This window comes from Ptychodera flava, chromosome 21 (assembly GCF_041260155.1).
Source record: "Ptychodera flava strain L36383 chromosome 21, AS_Pfla_20210202, whole genome shotgun sequence".
Classification (NCBI taxonomy): domain Eukaryota; kingdom Metazoa; phylum Hemichordata; class Enteropneusta; family Ptychoderidae; genus Ptychodera; species Ptychodera flava.
The window spans coordinates 32,724,000-32,744,506 of NC_091948.1; the positions used below are offsets into that span (position 1 = coordinate 32,724,000).

The 20,507-nt window shown below is 36.0% G+C and overlaps 1 protein-coding gene across 3 annotated transcripts in view; it reads left to right on the top strand.

Annotated features, from left to right (window-relative positions):
* LOC139122052 (leucine-rich repeat-containing protein 49-like) overlaps positions 1–20,507 on the top strand; it is a 46,303-nt gene that overhangs the window by 10,996 nt on the left and 14,800 nt on the right. Inside the window, exons 1-7 of one of the 3 annotated variants that reach the window (XM_070687426.1) lie at positions 3,404–3,514; positions 8,090–8,204; positions 9,085–9,312; positions 10,833–10,892; positions 13,453–13,558; positions 14,234–14,437; positions 15,150–15,360. In XM_070687426.1, the coding sequence (XP_070543527.1) occupies positions 3,470–3,514; positions 8,090–8,204; positions 9,085–9,312; positions 10,833–10,892; positions 13,453–13,558; positions 14,234–14,437; positions 15,150–15,360 (969 nt within the window). In that variant the 5' untranslated portion in view covers positions 3,404–3,469. Of the gene's footprint in view, positions 1–3,403; positions 3,515–8,089; positions 8,205–9,084; positions 9,313–10,832; positions 10,893–13,452; positions 13,559–14,233; positions 14,438–15,149; positions 15,361–20,507 lie in introns of those variants that run through there. The other 2 variants (XM_070687423.1, XM_070687424.1) reach the window with 2 other exon arrangements.

Sequence of the window (20,507 nt, forward strand, 5' to 3'; positions counted from 1 at the left end):
GGATCGCATATTTTCGTTTGTTTTGTTTAGACGGATTATTTTGTACAATTCCCCCTATTATAATTTTGAAACACGGATCTGCCACCCCGATTATAATTTTTGAAACACGGACCATGCACTCGGACGTCGAGACAGACTCCGAGATTTATTGTTCGGCATAATGTAAATTATTCCCGAATAAAATACTATCTATGATCGCATATTTTCGTTTGTTTTGTTTTTACCCCCACTTTCGTTTTTGGCAGATCCGTAAGGACGCTATAGTAATGGATGAACGTGCGTTGTATCACGTGGGAGGGGCACAGCCCAACGGAGGCTGTGCTCGTGCGACGTAGACGTTGTACCAACCATCTGTCGTTGGGGTTAGTGCATAGAGCAGTTGCACTGTCCAGAGCTAAGGTGGTACAAAACTGCACCTTAGTAACAACTGCACAACTAACCTGTTAGGAAACGGTAACACTAACGAGCTAAGTGTGCACTGAACTGGCCAAACTACGTACACGCCTTCCTTCAATGGCGGAACTATGTCGTTGACACTACGTCAAAGCAGACTGCACTGTGCAACTCTTCCAAGTCGTTCAAAGTACGTGGCCAAGTGACACAACCCAGGGGAAACAGGACAGGTTTGAGGGTGCTGCCGCACCCATAGCACTAACCCCTGGGTCTTCTACTAACCCACGAGAGAGGTGACGTTTCCCCGGTGTGGCCGTGCGTGCCGGCGAACGAGCTTTACTTCCGCAAAAGTAAGCTAGAAAGGGCATAAAAGTGCACGTCCCCCGGGGCAAACAACGCCCGTGACCTCGTCATTTTCTGGACACAACCTCATCAGCGGTTGCCCCTCTATACGGGCATGCAAAAATTTTTGAAGTCTAACACGTATATGGTCGGTAATCGTACCCCGAAAATGCGGTATTTTCCTGCCAAATGCCTGGCAGGAAAGCGTGCAGGAGAGCCTATCTTCTGTAGACACGGAAAAGGGGGCCGGTTTTGACCGACTTGGCAGGATAACGGACAGGGGCGCTCGGCAGGAAAAGGGTTTAAGGACAAACTTTATGAGCAAAAAATAAAAAAAGAATGGAATGGAATTTTACTTGTCTGTAGGAAAGACTGAAAGTGAAAAAGTTGAATGGAATTTTAGCTTTCTGTAAGGGTAGACTTCATAAGCAGAAGTGAAAAATTTGAATGGAATTTACCTGTCTGTGATAAACACCTCTCCATGAAGGACATTTTCACTGATCCAAAGGAATCACTGCAGTTGATAGACAGCTCACACCACATAGGTAATGGAAGATAATTTCCCACCAAAGTTTGCATGGCAATCCTCAATTTTTGATTCATTATGTAACGAGGGTAATAGAGAATGATTTCCCCAGCAAATAATTTTGAAACTTCTGAGGTTTATGAAATTTCAACTTTGTAACGTGCACTGAAAAGTGATTACTTTTTGAAGAAGCAGCCTAACCAGTGTGAGTTGATGTTGTTCATCATCCATATTCAGTAATAATATTGTGTACGGTACATTTAGTTGCAATAACATACCATTACTTCTTCATTGAACCAGTTATATCCACAACCAGTGAAGGACAAGCTTTATATGAATACAAGTAGCTACAATAAATGTATTTTATATTCATGTACATGTATTCTACATCACTTACCCTTGACAGGGCACATATTATAAATTATTGCATCACTCTCTGCACTAAAAACCATTATATATGAGTAACAGTCATACCCTCTAGTGAAATTAATCAGGATTATTAGAAGTCAAGTATGCCGACTCACAGATGGTTAAATGATATACCTGTATTATGAAGCGGCTTGGTAATTAGTGATAGTAATAATTCTTTGTTGTTATAATAGCAAATCACTAGTGGTGATTTTTCAAACAACTATAAATTTAGCTCATTCAGTTTCATAATAATAATTTTAGAAGTGAGTGGTACACGCTACGATGATTAATTTGCATAAACTACAGTAATACAGAATTTGTGTATACAGGTAATACAGTACTGTGATTTATGTTACGGTAAATACATTCTTTCTTTGCTTACTCTCATATGTAACAAATACTTGTGTGGATAGGATGGCTTAACAAACACAAATGTTGTCCCACCTTCTAAAATCCTTCATTGGAGAATCCAGACTCACTGTGGAAACTGAAAAATGTTTTGATAGAATTGTTTAATGAGAAATTTGTAACTGAACGTACACGTAAGCATGCTACACACTGTGTATAGGAGAGAAAGAATGGAAATGGTAAATTTTTCATTGCTTCCAGTATAATTACCGTAAATGTACTGCAACTAGTTCTTGTTGTACAACTGTACTATTAAACTGTGTACATTATGAGCAAAGACACATTTCTATGTCTGAACATGAAGCCTATAAACTTTGGCTGGTAAACATGATGCCTACATGTCGTTACTGAATAAACAGTAAGTACACATCTTGTCTTGCCAAGTTCATATTTCACCATCAGGTCAAGTTTAAAAATTGTGAAGCAAAATATGCCCCATATAATGCATTTTAGCAAACACTTGAAGATTTGAAGGTTCTTAAGACAGAGCTACTGTAAACATAATTTTTACAGACTAAAGCTGCTATGACATACATGTACTAAGCCAAGTGGGTGAAAATACATATTGTTTTGGCTCAATACCGCTTTTTACTGACTTGGCAGATGGGGAAGTGACACTTTCTGGTAGGTAAAGGGTAAACAACAGCAATTTGTGTTATTTCTGTTTTGTTAAATGTTGAATCACAACATCTAAAACATTGGGTTTTCAAAAAAAATCTATTGTATGAAAGGAACAAGTTAGACATAAATTTGTCAAATAAAAGGATTTTGGTATCCTTTAAGAACAAACTTCTTCCCTTTACTGTGATGGACACAGCCCATTGGAATCTACAGTAACACCAAAGATATGTAAATACAGGCTTGAACTCAATGACATATAAAGTAAATATTTACAGTATGTTATATGTACTGTTAAACAATATACAATATTAGCAACAGTAAACATGCAATTTTATTCCATAAATAGAAACTAAGAAACAAGACACCTGTTTCGATTTTGCATCAGTGTTCAGAGAGCATTTCAAAAATTTGAGGGCAGGCTTAGCCATTTGGACAGACGACAATTTCAGCCTCATGGTATTTGCACTGAACAATACAGTCAGGAAACAGTTACCAAGCAGGTGGAATGCCCACTTTGGGAAACGATTTCCTACATGTATACTGGTTACCAATGACAACGTAATGGATTGTAACAGCTTTGTCAATTTCCTGTGAAAAGTCATTCTGGCAAGTCAGAGTGAAATAGTGGTATAACAGTAGAACACAGTGTACTGGACTGGCACCGATCTGCTGCTACCTCTTCAGTAGGTCTAACATTCAAATGTACATGGACGTATCAGCTATGTCGTTAAAGCCAATCTAGTGATGGCTCGGCAGTGAGTTTGTGCAATGCTAAGTATTAATGGACAACTTTTTATCATGTGTGGACTACAGGTGAGGTATTGACTTGCTTTTTAATAAGCAATAATTATTATTGTTCGTATTCAAGTAACTGAACCTCCTTAAAAGAGAAATACTTGTAGAATTTAATCTTGACCTGTCATATTTTGTGTTTACCTTTCAGAGGTTATGGACTAATAGGCCCTAACTTACAGTACATACACCTGGTACATGTACATGCACATGATAATGTTTGATTCATAGATTCCGTTGTGAACACCTCTTATTTCTTGTGTACATAGTGAAATATAATGTACTGATAACATATGATAACAATACCATAGTCCACCATTGGCATTTCTTATCATGAATAGTGTTTAAATCCATTTTTTTTATATCATCATATTTCTAAGTCATATTCATAGCATTATTTTATTTTGGCTTTCTTAAGGTGGAGCTGCATGTTGCCAATACAGTTTTTTTCAAAGCAATATTTCTCATCAAAGATGACATGGAAACCCTTCATACTATACATTTTCAAAAAGCAGAGACTCTAAAGTTTAGTGTTATAGCAGAAGTTTACTCTAAAGATGAAGTGGGTGTATATTTGGGGTAAAAACCTCAATTTTGGTATTAATGATAAAAATTAATTTAAGTCAAAAACTTGACGCTATTTTCTGAAATGTAATATTTAACTTGAAAGAAGAGTATATGTAAAAAAAAACCGACTATTTTAAATTGCATTACCTATCCTCATTCAAAAATGGCAAGGGTTGAAAAACTGACACTAAAAAAGTGATTAAAATCATGATTAGTAAAATTCAAATGCCTCTTGTTTAAAATGTAAGAACTTTATTGCCAAACAAAATACTTGTTTTTTTAAAGAGCATTTAAAGAACATAATGTGAAAATTTAAGAAAATTTGACCCAGCCAAAGTGGAGTTAAGTTCTTTGGAAATTTTCAAATTGGGAGGAAAAAGAAGCCAGGAAATCAGGTGATTTGCATTCATTTGCATAAATTAACACTTCTTTATCACAAAACTTACGACTGCTTGACAAGCTAAAAGGTGAACCCCACTGACATTTTAATCTTGGGTTAACATATTAATTAAAATTGAATGAATATTTGCAAAAATGTGATTTTTGAGCAAAATATACGATGTTGGGTGCAGCGCCCCCTTAAGAATTGATGTTGAATGGATCCGTGTACATGTACAATATACATCGTTACCTGTAACATTTTGACAGCGCATAGATTGTATCTGCATGGAGGTGAAACAAGATTTTGTGTGCCCTGAACCAATTGATATTAAATTTCTGTACATCAATATCATACATTTACCACAGTGAAAATGTTTTTTGTACATGTCTACCATGATAGCTGGTGATATTAAACATTTTGCATGAAGGAGAACTATCTATCGATGCCCGTCTTGGATTTAAACAATACCCGGTACACTAATACTGCGATACAGTTTGAGAAAAAGAATGCAGTTTATACTCCACCATGGCATACTCAGATAAAGCGTTTTAGTGAGCTCTTAGTTTGAGTGTGTTTTTTCACATTTTCTGTTATGTGCCATGGTTTTTATCACAACTGGAAGTTGTGATATAGAGGTGGTTTCAACCGGTGTTTGATGTCGTCCATTTCCGTAAACGACAAAAAGTCAAAAACTGCTGAACAGAGTGCATTGATATTTGATACTGATACATAGACTGGTTCCAAGGTTCCAATTCCTAAAAATGGAGCCAAACGGAGCGCCGGTTAGATAGTTTTGGGAAATTTCTAACCCCCCTTTTTATCTAATTGATTTTAGGGGTCTTTCATACATGTAGTTTTGGAATGTACACCAATCCTGCATTGTGGACTGTTTTATGAGTTGTTGAACAGAAATGAGGTTTTGATGAATGTTAGAAATATGCAGGATGGCTGATTCAAAGTATAAGAGATTTCTATGGTCTTTTGGGCATCAAAAGCATTAAAAAAACATATTTCATAGTTTAGATTCTCACTTTTGAGATGACCCTAGGCATTTGTTAAGTAAACATCCTTGAGTCAATATACAGACTTTGACATTCCAGAGATTAAGTATCCACAACCTCACATGTTACAGTCTTTCACTACAATGGTATGGCCCAAACCCATTGTTATCAATGGAGAGTGTGGACCTGTCTACAGGAAATTGGGGTGAACAGGTTAGACAATGACGTTACAAGTTGTAGGTTAGTTATCAAGGTAGCACCAGCATAGAGTCCTGAGCATCTGTCCATGTGTTCTCACAGCAAATTACAGGGAAAAAATTATTTGAGAAGTTTCTCTCCTTTAAATAGAAGTATATTACAATTTAACCTGTCATGGATAGATTGCTCTCAAATGATCTGAAACACAGTTATTGCCCATTAGCAACAAATCTGTAGCAAGATTTATGTAAAGTTCATGAACTTACACAAGGTATTAGACAAAAGATGACCATGACTTTGCAACTTTTCAACATTTATTTCATTCATATTTCCTCAGTTTAGTGTATAATTTTGTAATCTTAATTACTGTCAACTTAGCTTTACTAACTTATTCATACCTCATTATTCTTACACTACTGTTACATGTATACCTTATAACCACAAAATTTCAAGAGATGCATATATGATTGTCACTTAACAAACAATTTACAAATATGTCTTCTGCTTTTTCTCCATATACATATACATGTCTCTTTTCTCATAAAAATGAGCTTAAAATCGCAATGTGAAAAATAGTCTTTCAGCTATATGTTGCTCATTGACTTCGTGGTGTGTCTAATTCACAGTGAGTGGGGTTGTTGATAAATGCTGATAATACTAGGCGGTCATTATGTCCAAGCGCCATTGGCGGTATTTTTTAACATAATGACCATAGGTCATTATCACAACTGGAAGTTGTGATATAGGGTTAGCTTCAACCGGTGGTGGACAGTGTCCATTTTCCGTAAACGACAAAAAGTCAAAAACCGCTGAACAGACTGCATTGATATTTGGTAGAGATATTCAGACTAATTCCAAGGTTCCGATTCCGAAAAATGGAGCCAAACGGAGCAGCAGTTAGATAGTTTTTGGAAATTTCTAACCCCCCTTTAACTAATTGATTTTAGGGGTCTTTCATATACATGTATGTAGTTTTGGAATGTACACCAATCCTGCATTGTGGACTATTTAATGAGTTGTGGAACAGAAATGAGGTTTTGATGAATGTTACAAATATGCAGGATGGCTGATTCAAAGTATCAGAGATTTTCATGCGCTTTTGGTAATAAAATTGATAAAAAACAACATATTTAATGTTTTAGATTTCTCACATTTGTTATGACCCTTAACATTACAGACTTGATGACATAACTAGCTGCTGGACCTGTTTACTGGCGCATTGATTTAAAGACAAAGATCGTTTTATTTTGTAATAAGGACGTGTGATTTCGTAAAACATAGTCTATTAGCCTGGAAATGTGATTTTTGCGAATATTGCTTACCCCACTGACAAACAGTGTGGTTTGAAAATGGCTGGAATTCGCTACTTCGGGACTTTGTTTTCTGTGTGGATTTACTGACAAACTCCAAACCCGCAGCACCTACCCATTCAGTATTTCATGTACAGGTGTACCCAGAGATAGAGTAGTTTCACAATGTGCCAGTTGTGATCAAGTGCCATTGGCGCTATTTTTGTTTGTGTTATGCACTGCTTCATAAGATTCCAGAACCTTAATTCAAATTTGCCAAAGGAGTTATCCAAACTTGGGACTCCTTGAAATATTTCTAAATACCTGTCTTGTATCTTCTGAGTGTCTTCCATCACCACTTGACTCCACCACACCAACAGCAAACACTAGAGGAATCTAAAACACATGTTACATCAATAGTGATAGCTATAGTGATATACTGTATGACTAAAACCAAGTAATTGCAGTTCATGAAAGGTACCTGTTCTTATAACATTCAAAGGAATACACTCAATAATCACCAGGGATTCAAAATTATATGTACATGTATTTAGGTTGTTCTCAAAACTTAAATCTCAGCCTTCTTCTTGTAACCTATCATAGAAAAAATTTGTTGATCCTTTTGCCTTTTTAATGTTTTGATCAAGTTTAATTGTAAAAGAGGAGTGGGGAAATAAACTTGCTTATAATGCATATTCAGAGAATATACAGGTATTACATGATTTCTGGTGTTGGAAAATAAATGCCGGTACATGTATACTGGTAGATACCTGCACATGGGTCAGACTTCTCACTGCTGCCGCTTTATTGTAACTTTGTTGTTTGCCTTTCTAGGGATGAAACAGCATATAGACAGTTTTATTTGGAGGTCTAGAGACAGTTAAAGCTTAAATGCAGTTCATACTAGAAGGCTATTTTATATGTCTTAAGGTTTGACAAGGTTGGTAGTTGAACAATGTGAAAATTACTGCTTTTAAATCTTTTGTAATGAATTTCTAAGATAAAGTAATTTGTAATACGGTATATTGATATGTGTACAGTACATATACATGTACATGCATACTGCATTGACAAAAACGAAAAAAAAACTATTATGCTTAATATTCCTCAGCTGCTAATAAATTCATTTACATCGTTTTGTTGATGTGTCTTATCATAGAACCCTGATTTTCGGCTAACAAGAGACCAATCTGCTGCTTTCCGTCCAAATGAAGTACCTGGCAGAAGATCAGGTGAACACACACCAGAGAGACACTCAGCATCACCACATTTCAGTAAGTATTGGTATAGATGATACCAACAACTAGACCATCACTTAGACTCAAAAACTGTGCACATACTTAATTCTGATGGGCATATTCTATTATACAGAAGATGCGATGTATAATTTAATGTGCGGAAGTCATGTCTGATAACAGTCCATCTGTAAATCAGGTACCATTCTCTGTCTTCAATATTTAATGTGTGATCCAATTCAAAAATGTACGGTATGTTTACCAGTTATTTTTCCGGAGGCCCATGTATACCAGTACTTCCCATTTAACCTCTTCCCCGCCCTTGTTCTCAGTTGACAGATCCTCTATCACGATGTCAAAAAACAATGACAATACCCTTATCACGGTACAAACTTAGAGGAGTGAAGGGGTTGAGGGATCTCAATGGGTGCTTGGTGAAAGCACTTAGATTGAAGACGTTGATTTATGAGATGCAATTTAGATTTGAGAAGTCAAATTGCAAATGAAGCATGCAAGCTTTTCTACAGACAGGTGTACATTTAGATATACCAACTTTAAATACAGTGATTGAGTTCAATCACTGAATCAGGCATTTCATGCAAATAGATTGGAAAATGCTTTCAAAAATACATAGTGGTACTGTGTATGGGACACCTTCACAGCCATTTGTCGGCTATGTAGTCTGTGCCTGCATTTCTATTCTAATTTTCATTTAAAAATCTACTGTAGCCCAAGATGTGAGCTGGCATAGCTCACTTGCAATGCTTGTTGGCTTTAAGCTTGATTAGACCTCTGAGAGTGCATCACAGTGTCAAGACAGAGATGAGAGGCTTTGTAGTGATTGAAAGGCTGTAATGAAAATCACTTTGAACAAAGTAGAAAGGACGGATTGTAATTGGGAAAACTTTTCACTTCTCAGACATTCCTGACCAGATACAGCGTTCAGGCCCTGGGAATGGCAGTCGCAGGCAAATCCACTATCCCTCTACAGCATACGCTACACAGCTAACAGATCTGACACACCCAGACTCACAGGACGTCCACTCAGACAGTGATGAAAACTCAGCTCTGACACAGCACACCAGACATATCCAGAGTGCTGGCGGATCCAATGTCAGGCAACACAAGAGTAGTACACACCTACCGGGTAAGTGTAGAGTATGGTAGGCAGCTCTGAACACCTATGCTTGTTTGCTTTTAGCATTTAACAATGGCTTTGTTTAAATTGTATGTGTTGTGTAGTCAGTCCTTATTTAAAAAAAATGATTGTTCTCCTCTAGAAAATGTATTATTGTATGAATTCTCTAGGGAAGATTGATTTGTAGTATGACTTTCATTTGAAAGTACAAAATTCTTATTTTGCATGTACCGTAGCAATCATTGTTTAGATGAGGGGGTAAGTTCTCTTTACAATGGATTGCAGTACCGACCAAAATTAAAATTCCGAATTTCAATTCTGAATATTTTGTCTCTATAGTCATATTTCCATCAAGTTTTAATAGTACAAAGAATATTTGTTGCCATGAAATAAGTTATCTGGTCATGTAAAAATCACTTCTCAAAAGCAACAAGTGCAAACTCTAGGGTATAAATGTTAAGTCATTGATGACCCATCTTCCTTGCTTTCCCCCATCCCCTTGTGTCAAGTGCATGATAAAGATGAATCTGTTCTAAGATGAATGCGATTAATCAATAGAACAAAACACATGCATTAAATTCAATGACAGAGATTTGGGTGTCTGTTGATTTTTTCAATGGGAATAAAAGTTATTTTTCACCACAGAAAAATTTGTAAATTCAATACTAATGCACGAAAATTTGAATAGTCAGTTCTTCAATGACAATGCAGTTTGTAGAATAAGGAATATATCAAAAAGTTGCTTTAAGTCTTTGAATGTGAATGTTTCTGGCTTTCCGTGTGTACTGGGTGCATCAACCCTACCTTTGCCTCTCCATAAATCAGTGTGAATGTACCATTTGTAAATTGTAGTAAAGGACGACGTTAAAAAACAAGAGACATTGCTTGGGGAGACGTTAGAGGGCAGTCATCGTCAAGCCCCCTCATGTGATATGATCAAGGCATGATGCATGCTGCTTATCTGTATGGTGACATTGCTGTTTACTGTGTTTGCATCATATACACCACCATTCATTCATTTTCTCTCATACATGTCATCAAATGAGCTCTTGCCATCCCTGTTACAATAGTTTGCTTCCTTTGATGTTTGTATGCCATTTGTTATGGTAGTTTCAATGATCAATGATTTGTTGTTGTGCAAAAGATGTGATTAACTCTTTCAATGCAGTCACAAAGTCTAAATTCTGGTACGCAAGGACAATTCTGACCAATTTGCAGATTGTAGATTCTAAAGATTGGTAAAATAAAATTCTGTAAGAACAAAACAAAAAAAAACTAAAAAAGTACAGTTGTAATGTATCAAAGCAATGGAAGAGTTAAAATGGAATGGCTTGATGCCTTTTTTCCTTGATGTATTGTCTTGTCAAAAATGATACCAAAAACACATCTACATGATCAAATGCATTGTGGGTGTAATATCTTTTTAACATCTTCTTTGCAGGGTTGCACAAATGCACTCACACTGAGTTGACATTGCATGCTTTGTGTGTATGACTAACTTTTTTATATAACACACACTGTTTCACCAGGTATTGAGGAGCCACCGACCTGTACCATTGTTATCACAAACCATCCTAATGCAAAACCAGGTATCTCTTTCTCTAACACAGTTCTGTCTTCTTGGTTGCTGTAAGTTTTGTTTTGTGTTTGCGCGCCTGTGGCTGTTCTTATGAAAATCAACCTTCATTTCTTCGATTTTCCTCAGAACAGTTCAATGAACTGGCATGTCCTGTGTGGGCCTGACTGCTCGTGATGCAAGTGCCTGTCTTTGTATTTCACAACTGCATGAAAAGACACTGCTGTTCTGTGTTTGTGTCTGTCTTGATACCATTGTACACATGTACATTACTGTCCTGTGAAATCATTGTTATAAGTACGGTATGTCCATTTCTGTACATCATGTTTGACTGATTTGTCTGGAGTAAAATGATGTCCATTCCAGCCGACAATGTGACAGTGATTATAATATTTTACATTACAACTTTTAAAGGCAAAATTATAAGGCAAATGCCTCATATACTGATCAATATGCACACTGCATGTACATTGGCTATTACTGGTAGATAGTCTGTAACATTTATCATGTTATGTATTTATTACAAAAACTATTGCAGTTTCTCACAATAATTAGGCAGCCTTCAAATAATTCACAGCAAGAAATGGCTAGACATATAGTCTTGTAGAGAAAAATAGTACAATGAGACTGCTAGTGTAAAATCTACAGTATCAATTGTAATCTCAATCTTCTATATTGATAGAAATTTGCTCTCTGTTTTACTTGTACCATACTGTACATGCACTTTGTCTTCAGCAGTCCTTGTGTATTCATATCTCCAGTTCTTGATAGTATATGCTAACAGTGACTGTGTAGTACACATCAATATGAACACATCTGCCATGCTCAGCACAATGCACAGAATTACAGTATATACAGTTTTATATTGTTAAACATATTCTGCCGGTATATCAATATCAAATACACTGTAGCTCATTTCTTCCTGTATACGGATGATGTTCATTACACACTTATATTGCCAAAAGGAGTATTGCATTTAACACAAAACGTTGTTTTGAAAATATAATACTACTTAGAAATTTTTCTGAAATGCTGATATGTATCCAGATTAGTTGTTTGTGCTAGTGACACTTTTTACATGACATATGCAATCTGAGATTTGACGTTCCATGGGGCTATCTGACGTTTGACGTACATGCCTGTCAACTTCTGACATCTTTACGACCTGACATGTGATATTCTTGCTGTGCAAGTATTATGTATGATGACCCCTGACCTAACATCTGTCCAAGTCACTCCGTGGCATGAAATTTAATGACTTCTAAAAATAAACTTTGCAGTAAAGTTATTCTTGAGAATATAAACATTGAAATTAATGCAACTCTTACAAGTGTGCAACACTGAATTCCTGTATACTCAATCCTAAATACAATACATGCAGAATCAATTACTTCACCGCAGTAGCATGGAATTGTGGGTAAAACAGGAACAAGTGTGATTTATAATGACACAAGGAGCTACAAGTTCTGAATACCCTTTCACATATAGCAGCTTTGTTTGTCTTCAAAATGCTGCAGCAACTTATGAGTTACAATGGTATGAGTGATAGACATTTGAAATATTACACAACTTCTTCTGTACTACATTCTAAATAAAAGTGGACACCTTTCTGCTCAGAATTCTCTGTGCTACTGAGATAGTAAAGCAATATGTTGTAACTTTATAGTTCATATTTCAAATTAGCTGATGTTCTAGGAAAGTACTCTCAATCAATGGATGTAACTAGATAATTGCTAGCACCATACTATTGCATAGAATTTCACCATGTGGTTCTTCTGAAATTTTTAAACCTTGACTCTTTCATTTGCAGGCAAGATACTTTCTTATCAAATAAAAATAATACTTTTCACACCGTATTATATATAATAATTCTTAGTAAAATCAATCACTTTTATGCATCTTTCTTTACAGATTTTACACTGTTTTACAGATATGCAGATTTGTCCCTCTATTGAATATGTTTGTATTGAGTTCATGAATGTTTGCGTGTAAGCTTTTGTATAGGCTAGCTCATTCTGGATCGCCAGACACAAGGATGGTATCGCATAGAGAAATGCTGTCACTCCTTGTATATGCCCATCCAGTATGAACAAGTCAGTATGCAAAGAGCGTGTGATGCATTTGCTTATCAAGGATTGAATTATCATCAGTATTATTTCATGGTGCTGTTTGATTGAATTTATCGCTACTTTTACTTTCTGGATAGATAATATAAAGTCACCTATCAGAGCATAGTGTTCAGGTTTATCATCCATGTCCACAAAAGTTGGTAGTGACCTACAAATGTTTTCATTCAGAAAACAGTCAGCCGATAGTCAGCCTTATGAGAATTTGACTGTCATAGAGAAATTTGGACTGGCCTGTCTCTCATAGGAGACCCCAAAAATGAAAAAACTCACTGTAGAGGTGCTTCCCCTGAATTTTGTAGCTTCTCAGAAGTTTTCAAATTTTGGTAGTGAGAATATGTACCATAATTGATGTAAGTATTTAGAGGGTAAATAGCTGAGAAAGTATAGTGATCATACGTGTTATGATTTGTGTACTAAAGACTGGTATATTTGCTGATATTGCAGGTGATAGAGTTATCTTTGCTGAAAGTCCATCAGTACCTGGTATACCTATAGTGTATAGGACACCAGAGGAGAGAGGTGCCAATCCTGATAGACTCAACTTGGACAGGTAAATTAGGGCAATTATTTGACATTTAGAAAGTTACACACAAGATGTCCTCAGTAATCCTCCAATGCTTGAAGTTCCATGGAATTGTATTCATTTATGCAAAGTGTATAGTGAATATTATTGTTCAGGTGTGCAAATCTGACAGTAATGACTGATTATCAATGAAGGATATTCATCTGCCTCAAATCATTCAGATCGTACTGTATATATCAGCAATATGCTACTGGTGATACTCTACCGGTATGTACTTTGGTTTTAATACCTGGTACATGTACATATAACTGCCTACAAGATGCCAAACATGCTGAACATTGAAAACCAGGTGACAATTGTGCAGTAGCACTTTCCTGTGTTCAATCCGCTCTATGCTCTCCATCCTTTAAATTTGCTTTTTGGTATCTGCCATGTTAAATTTTTAAAGTCTTTGTGTTTTTTCCTGTTCCACCACTTCATGTCACACAGTGTTTGTAACCTTCATAATATACAATGCAACCCATCTCACAAAATTCCAGTTTTATAAAATAAGGCAACTTTCTAATAATATACGAAGTCTAGAAGATCACAACTGAAATGAACTCCACTTTGGGAATACCTTGTGGAGCAATTTAGTAATTTTCACCAAGCGTGGAACAGATAATCTGTGTATTGATACATGTTACTAATTTACACCAACAGGAGAAGGTTAACTGTGTGTCCTATCCTGGAAGGAGAGGAACATTTGCGCCTCCTTAACTTCCAGCATAACATGATTACCAAGATACAGCATCTCAACAATTTAAGGAGGCTGATATTTCTGGATCTCTATGACAACCAAATTGAAGAGATTTCAGGGTTGACTTCATTAAAGTCGTTGAGGGTACTGATGTTGGGAAAAAACAGGTAAGCCGCTCCTCAACTTGTAAAAGTTGTGTGAATAATACAGATGTGGCAACGACTGTTGATGTTATTCATTCACTGTGAATTTCCATGTCAGGCTTTGGTTTCTCATAGAACATCAGTATCCCCATACAGCATTGGTACTACATGTACTTTCACTCGACCACCCAAGTCAAAGTGATTGGTTTCAAGGAATACAGGACCAAATTCCTGTAAGAATTATTGGGTAGCCATGGTTTCAGCATATTAACTTTTTTCAAAATAATATCATAACACATTTCAATAAATTTTGGCAAATTTTAAACGGTATTGGATAATTTTTTCACCGATCACTGGATTTTGAAACAAAAATATCGAGTGATGTTTAGATCAGGGTGGTCAATTCTGTGAACTGGTAATGGTTATAAAAGATAGACAACTTTAATATGGAAATACAAATTAGGTTCAGTACAGTGTGTCTTCCTTTTTAATATGAGGTATATTGTAAAATGTGTAGCAAAAATACACACTTAGTAATTTATAGTCAGCTCTCTCCAATTTATTTTTCTTTAGATTCATTACATTTCATATATATTCTGGAAGTAAGTTAGGTTCAGGAGAATGCTTTTACATTTGTTCATATGATGGCTCAAGACATCTGCCATTTTTTCTGTGTGTACCTACATAAAGTAAGTTATGAATCAGCAATTCAAATGATTTTCTTTTTTTTTTTCAGAATCAAAACAATTGAAAATCTTGAGACTCTGATTAAACTTGATGTGTTGGATCTCCATGGAAACCAGATCAGCAGAATTGAGAGTCTGTGTCATTTGGGTGAACTTCGGGTCTTGAACTTGGCTGGCAATATGATAAGTCATGTAGATAATCTATCTGGGATGGATTCCCTTGCTGAGCTTAATTTACGACGAAATAGGATAGTATCTGTGGTAGGTAGCATTGTTGTATTTATGCTGTTGGCAGCAGCTTATATCAAGTATACAATGGTATGTTTAGTAACAAACAGATAATCAGTACTGTTCATGGACTCGAGCAGGGCAATTATTGATGAGTTGTGATGTCTTGGGTGTAGCCTCACTCCTAGCTGAGGCTTTCAGATGCGCGACCAAGCATGTACGTGACATTCTATTGATGTGATCAAAAAACCACAGCAAAGTCTAATCAGCACAAATGTCCCAGATTTTTTCAGGGACAACTTATGAAAGTGAGTAGAACACATGCGTAGTATGACTGATGTTACCGCATCCACTGGTGTTGACTCCATGACCCATATTGAATAATTTTAATACATTATACACCATAAGAAAGGTGCAAAATTTAACTGACGCATTTGCTGTGGTGAAAATAAGATGCAATGCTGTCATCATGGTGTCTTTGTGTGGCCTGGTCTTGAAATCATAGCTGATGAATATTTAATATCATACTCAACAAAATTCATACCCAAAGAAGGGCTTGAAATAATGCTTGTCTGTCCCAGACAGGTACTTTGAGGCCTAGGACAGGCAGTTTTGAAAGGTACTTGTCCAAGTGGACAGTGGAATTTCAGCCTTCAATCAGAATTACAATCCTCTCCTCCTACCGTATATGTGAAAATTTCAATCAATGTAACTTTAAAAATATTTGAAACATGATCTAGGCATTCAAACATTAAAAACAAAATAAAAAAGATTGACGATCATTTCAATGCTCTTTGTAGGAGGCCCATATTGGAATATTCAAAATCACACCATTGAGGGCGCTTCACCTTACTAACAATTAACCTGTTCAACAACAATGAAAGGTGTCGCACATTTTCCCAGTAATATCAGCTATCATAGAACACTGAGATTGAGAGTGTTCAATATGGTTGCCAACCTATCAAAAGAGGTATTATACAAATTAACTTTTATGACTGTTTGTCTTGGAAGAGTTTAATTTGGTACATTTTCTAAGAATAAATACAACAATTTTTTGTGCACAGGCATTGTTTTGACTAGGACAGGTACTTTTTGTTTTAACTTGTCCAGTTGACAGGTGGTTGAAAAAGAGTATTTCAAGTCCTGCAACGACCACTGCAATATTTCACGCATAGCCGATTACATGCATACATGTACATCTTATTGAATGCCATGGCAGGACCAGTCTAAGTTGGTGGTAAAGTTTCTTCATTTCAAGTTATGTCTGCTGATGTAGATTACTTATCTTACTGCTAGCAGGCTGCTCACAATAGGAATCCCATTCTGTCTGAGAGAATTCAAGATCACAAACTTCTTTCTGTCAATTTTGTTGAGCACCCATAACATCTCAACACTTGTCAATATTTTAAAATCTGTACACTGCAGTAAGATAGTATGCCAGTTGTCATAATAACCGTCACATATACTCCTGCAGTAAGGTAGTATGCCAGTTGTCATAATAACCGTCACATATACTCCAATTTGGATGTAAAATCAATCAGTTGAGACATACCGGTACATGTAGTACCGGTACAATTCGAATGCTCTGATATCACCGGCATTTGTATGTAATTCAGGTGAAGGGGAAATCAGATTTTAATGGAGATTTCTGTGGACAGATCTTGCAATGTATAGATTCCCAAATATTATGAAGATGATCTAATAAAGACTTCCTCCAAATGTACAAATAATACTCGTAAACATACAGTACACATCAGCAACACATACAGTTTGTCAGTCCAATTTAGCAATCAACCATTTATGAGCCTAAACCAGTATCAGTCTCCTCAATCCAGATTGATATACTTTTCATGTGTAATGAAATGTCAACATTTTATCTGGTAGATTATGGTTGCTACATTTTATGATAATTTGCATAAATGTCATCATTTTTACCTTCTCGTGTCTATTTATAGACAGAGAAGGTATTAGAGTTGAAAACCAGTATGCTGGTGTCAACTACTTCTGTCTGTCAATACTTCCGTCTGTCAAGATCCGTTGACGTTATGCCATTGTGATGGTCATATCATAGACTGGTGGGGGTGTTCATGGTTCAGGTTGAGGTGTAGGAGAACGATTTTGAGCTGTGACAAAAATCAAAAGGGACTTAGCGGCATAGCCACAGTGTTACATGTAAGCCTTTCTCCAAGGTTCTTAGTTGACTACGATCTATTACAGACTACTGAGCTGACGTTAGGGGTACTCACTTTGTGTTTGCTCACCTGTGTGCGCTAGTGTTTGGTACTGAGTTGCGTGGATATCCCCTCATGGCCTCACGTGATATGGGCCTGTTGCATAATCTGCAGATGATCATATGCCTCTGAGTGTGAAAACGGTCACTGTGTAAGCCTGTCGGCATTTTCCTTGCATTTTTTCTCATTTAATTTTGCAAAATATTGGCGAGTACCTCAATATTTCAAGATAACTCTTTCTTCCCAATCGTTTCCTTGAGTTTCAGAGTCATATGAACGAAAATGAGTGAAAGTTTTAGACAGGAAAATCGGACGTCGGCCATGTTCAATGTTTACAGTACAATCAGAAGTTTATGTGGAGGAATTAACTAACAAACACTATTCATGATGCCCGCCCTCTAGAGGCAGACCTTCCTATATGAAGTACCACATTTGATGCTTGTGGAAAGCTTGACCACACAAAGGAGCATTTTAACTTTTAGAAAATGACAAATTGAATAAGAAGCTATTCTGAAAATGTCAAATACTGAGAGAAAATGCGCAAATATTCAAAATAAACAGGTTAACTGACTGGTCAGCTATAAAAAACAATGAAAATGTTTATGATCAAAAGTTTTTGAGATGCGCACATTTTAACAAATACAGAAATTATTAACATTATAAATATAAGACCAAACTATTTTTTCAGGGATGGGACAGGTTGGAAATGAGGGTTGAGAGACAAAGGCACTCCTATTGCTGCATGTGGATGCAGCCACACCATTTCATTTACAGCATATTTATTCACTGTGTTTTGTTCAAGTTCCATATTGTACTGACTGTCATACAAGGATAACATAAGCAAATCAAATCAAATTAGAAAAGGATCAATGCTGTTGTGTGGATTTTGCTGAACACGGCTGATTTTAATATTTCACCCTACATATTTGGTATCCAGCAAAGGCATATTTTGATGTAAAGTCAAATATTGCTGACAATATATGTTACCGTTTCTGCATTAACTTTTCTTTTTTAAATTATAGAAAGTACTTCGAACAGATTATCAATTATCGTGATGTCAACCCATGATTTTACATCACAAAGACTGTAATTCTGCCATTTTTTTTAATTTTTCAGTCATTTTATAAATTTTGCACTGCACAAGATTGAACAAATTGCAATGTTTGAATTTGTAAACTCAAAGAATGAAAATCCTTTGGTCACAGATTAAATTATTTTTGAAAAGAAATTACTCTTAAACACTTTTAGCATATATTCTTTACACGGTCATGTATTTCAAGGAAAATATGCCTATTAAAAACAGTAATTTCTTCACTTTTAATTTCTTTTGAATACTATGACAATTATCAGCCATGAGGTTTTACAAACACAAGACCAGATAAGCGTTTTTCATCATTTCCACAGGACTCTTTGGAATATCCCTTAAAAACAGTTAAAAGTGACTTAAAATGATCACTTGGTATACATTTGATTTACAGATGCCAGGTTGTGTATTTCACATGCACTCAGGTCAGTAGGGAAGTGCGTCATTACTATTTTGGACTGTTAATTCTTATTTCTGAATTATTTAACCTTTTTTCCACACTGAACTATCTTTAGGCAGTTTATACTGTAGCTTAGAATTTTTTTTTGATTGATGTATTTAATCATCTTTTGGGTTCTTTGGGTCCATATCTCACCTCATGCCCCTACATCATCAACTATTTACCAATAACTCCATGCCAACAACCAATTACCTGACCTGGCCACACAGAGAAGGTACAGCGTCATTGAGGGTATTTTATCTGGTAGATTTAGGGTTGCTACATTTTATGATAATTTGCATTCAACATGATAAGATTCACCAGCACAGAAAAGGACTGTGGCAGTACTTTAATTGTACCATCACTTTCAATCCAAGCTCTACTGCAGAAAATGATAATTAAAAACTAAATATGTATAACTTAATTCACATCCTTCATGGAAACATCGTAATTAACTCCTGTATTATGTAAGAACCTTTCAAAGGGCAAAGTGTTGTACCAGTATGTGGCTCTTGTCGCCATTTGTCAAATTAGTATTGATTTCTTGTAAAGGTGCTCTGTGACAAATTTCCTCTGCAATTCAGCTGTACTGACAGTAACAGAATTAGAGTCTAGTACAGACAGGGTGATTGAATACTGCTGCGGATATGTGTATGGTTGAAATCTCTCTGACAGAGCTGTAAGTTTTTAGTATTCATTGTAAATTATCTGTCAAAATATTAAGGTATTTTGTTTTGATTTGTAAGAAACTAATAAGGGACCTGATTGAAGACAAAATTGTTTGAAGCTAAATCATGTATGTGTGTAGGTTATTCATGATGATTTCATCTATAACCCTCCTGTTCAAATCTATCATTTGCAAGACCTTCCAGTGTACCACTCACTGTTCTAGTATGTCTTTTGCTGCAGCCATTGCTACACTTACAGTACTGCATTCTGAAAATTCAAAAGGGATGAAATATTGTCCTAGTGTCATGACACATTTGTTATTTTAAGGTAGTATGCACCTCGGAAGTGAAAGACTTAAACTTTTGCTCAAGCTTGCCTTGAGGAATCTTTCAACCATTATCTTTCAAAATCAAGAATAAAAAGCGGGGTCACTGTGCGAATTGTGATACTAGAGAAACAAATTTCCCAAGACTTACCGATATTTAAAGTTCAAAATGGCTGCCATCCCTGTGTTAACTCTATAGAGGAAAATGAAATTTTTGAATTTTGAAAAACTAAGCTGGTGAAAGTTTCCATACACCAAGAGTTTAGAAATGAACCCCCACAAGTGGTAGATCAGAAAAGAATTGTAAAAGTTTGAGAGTCAGAATATCTATTCCTGAGGCGCGTTCATATATTAAAAGAGGAAACAGAGTTGAAAATTACAACAAAACACCTTATTTATTCATAAATATCAGTGAGAATTCACCAGATGTTA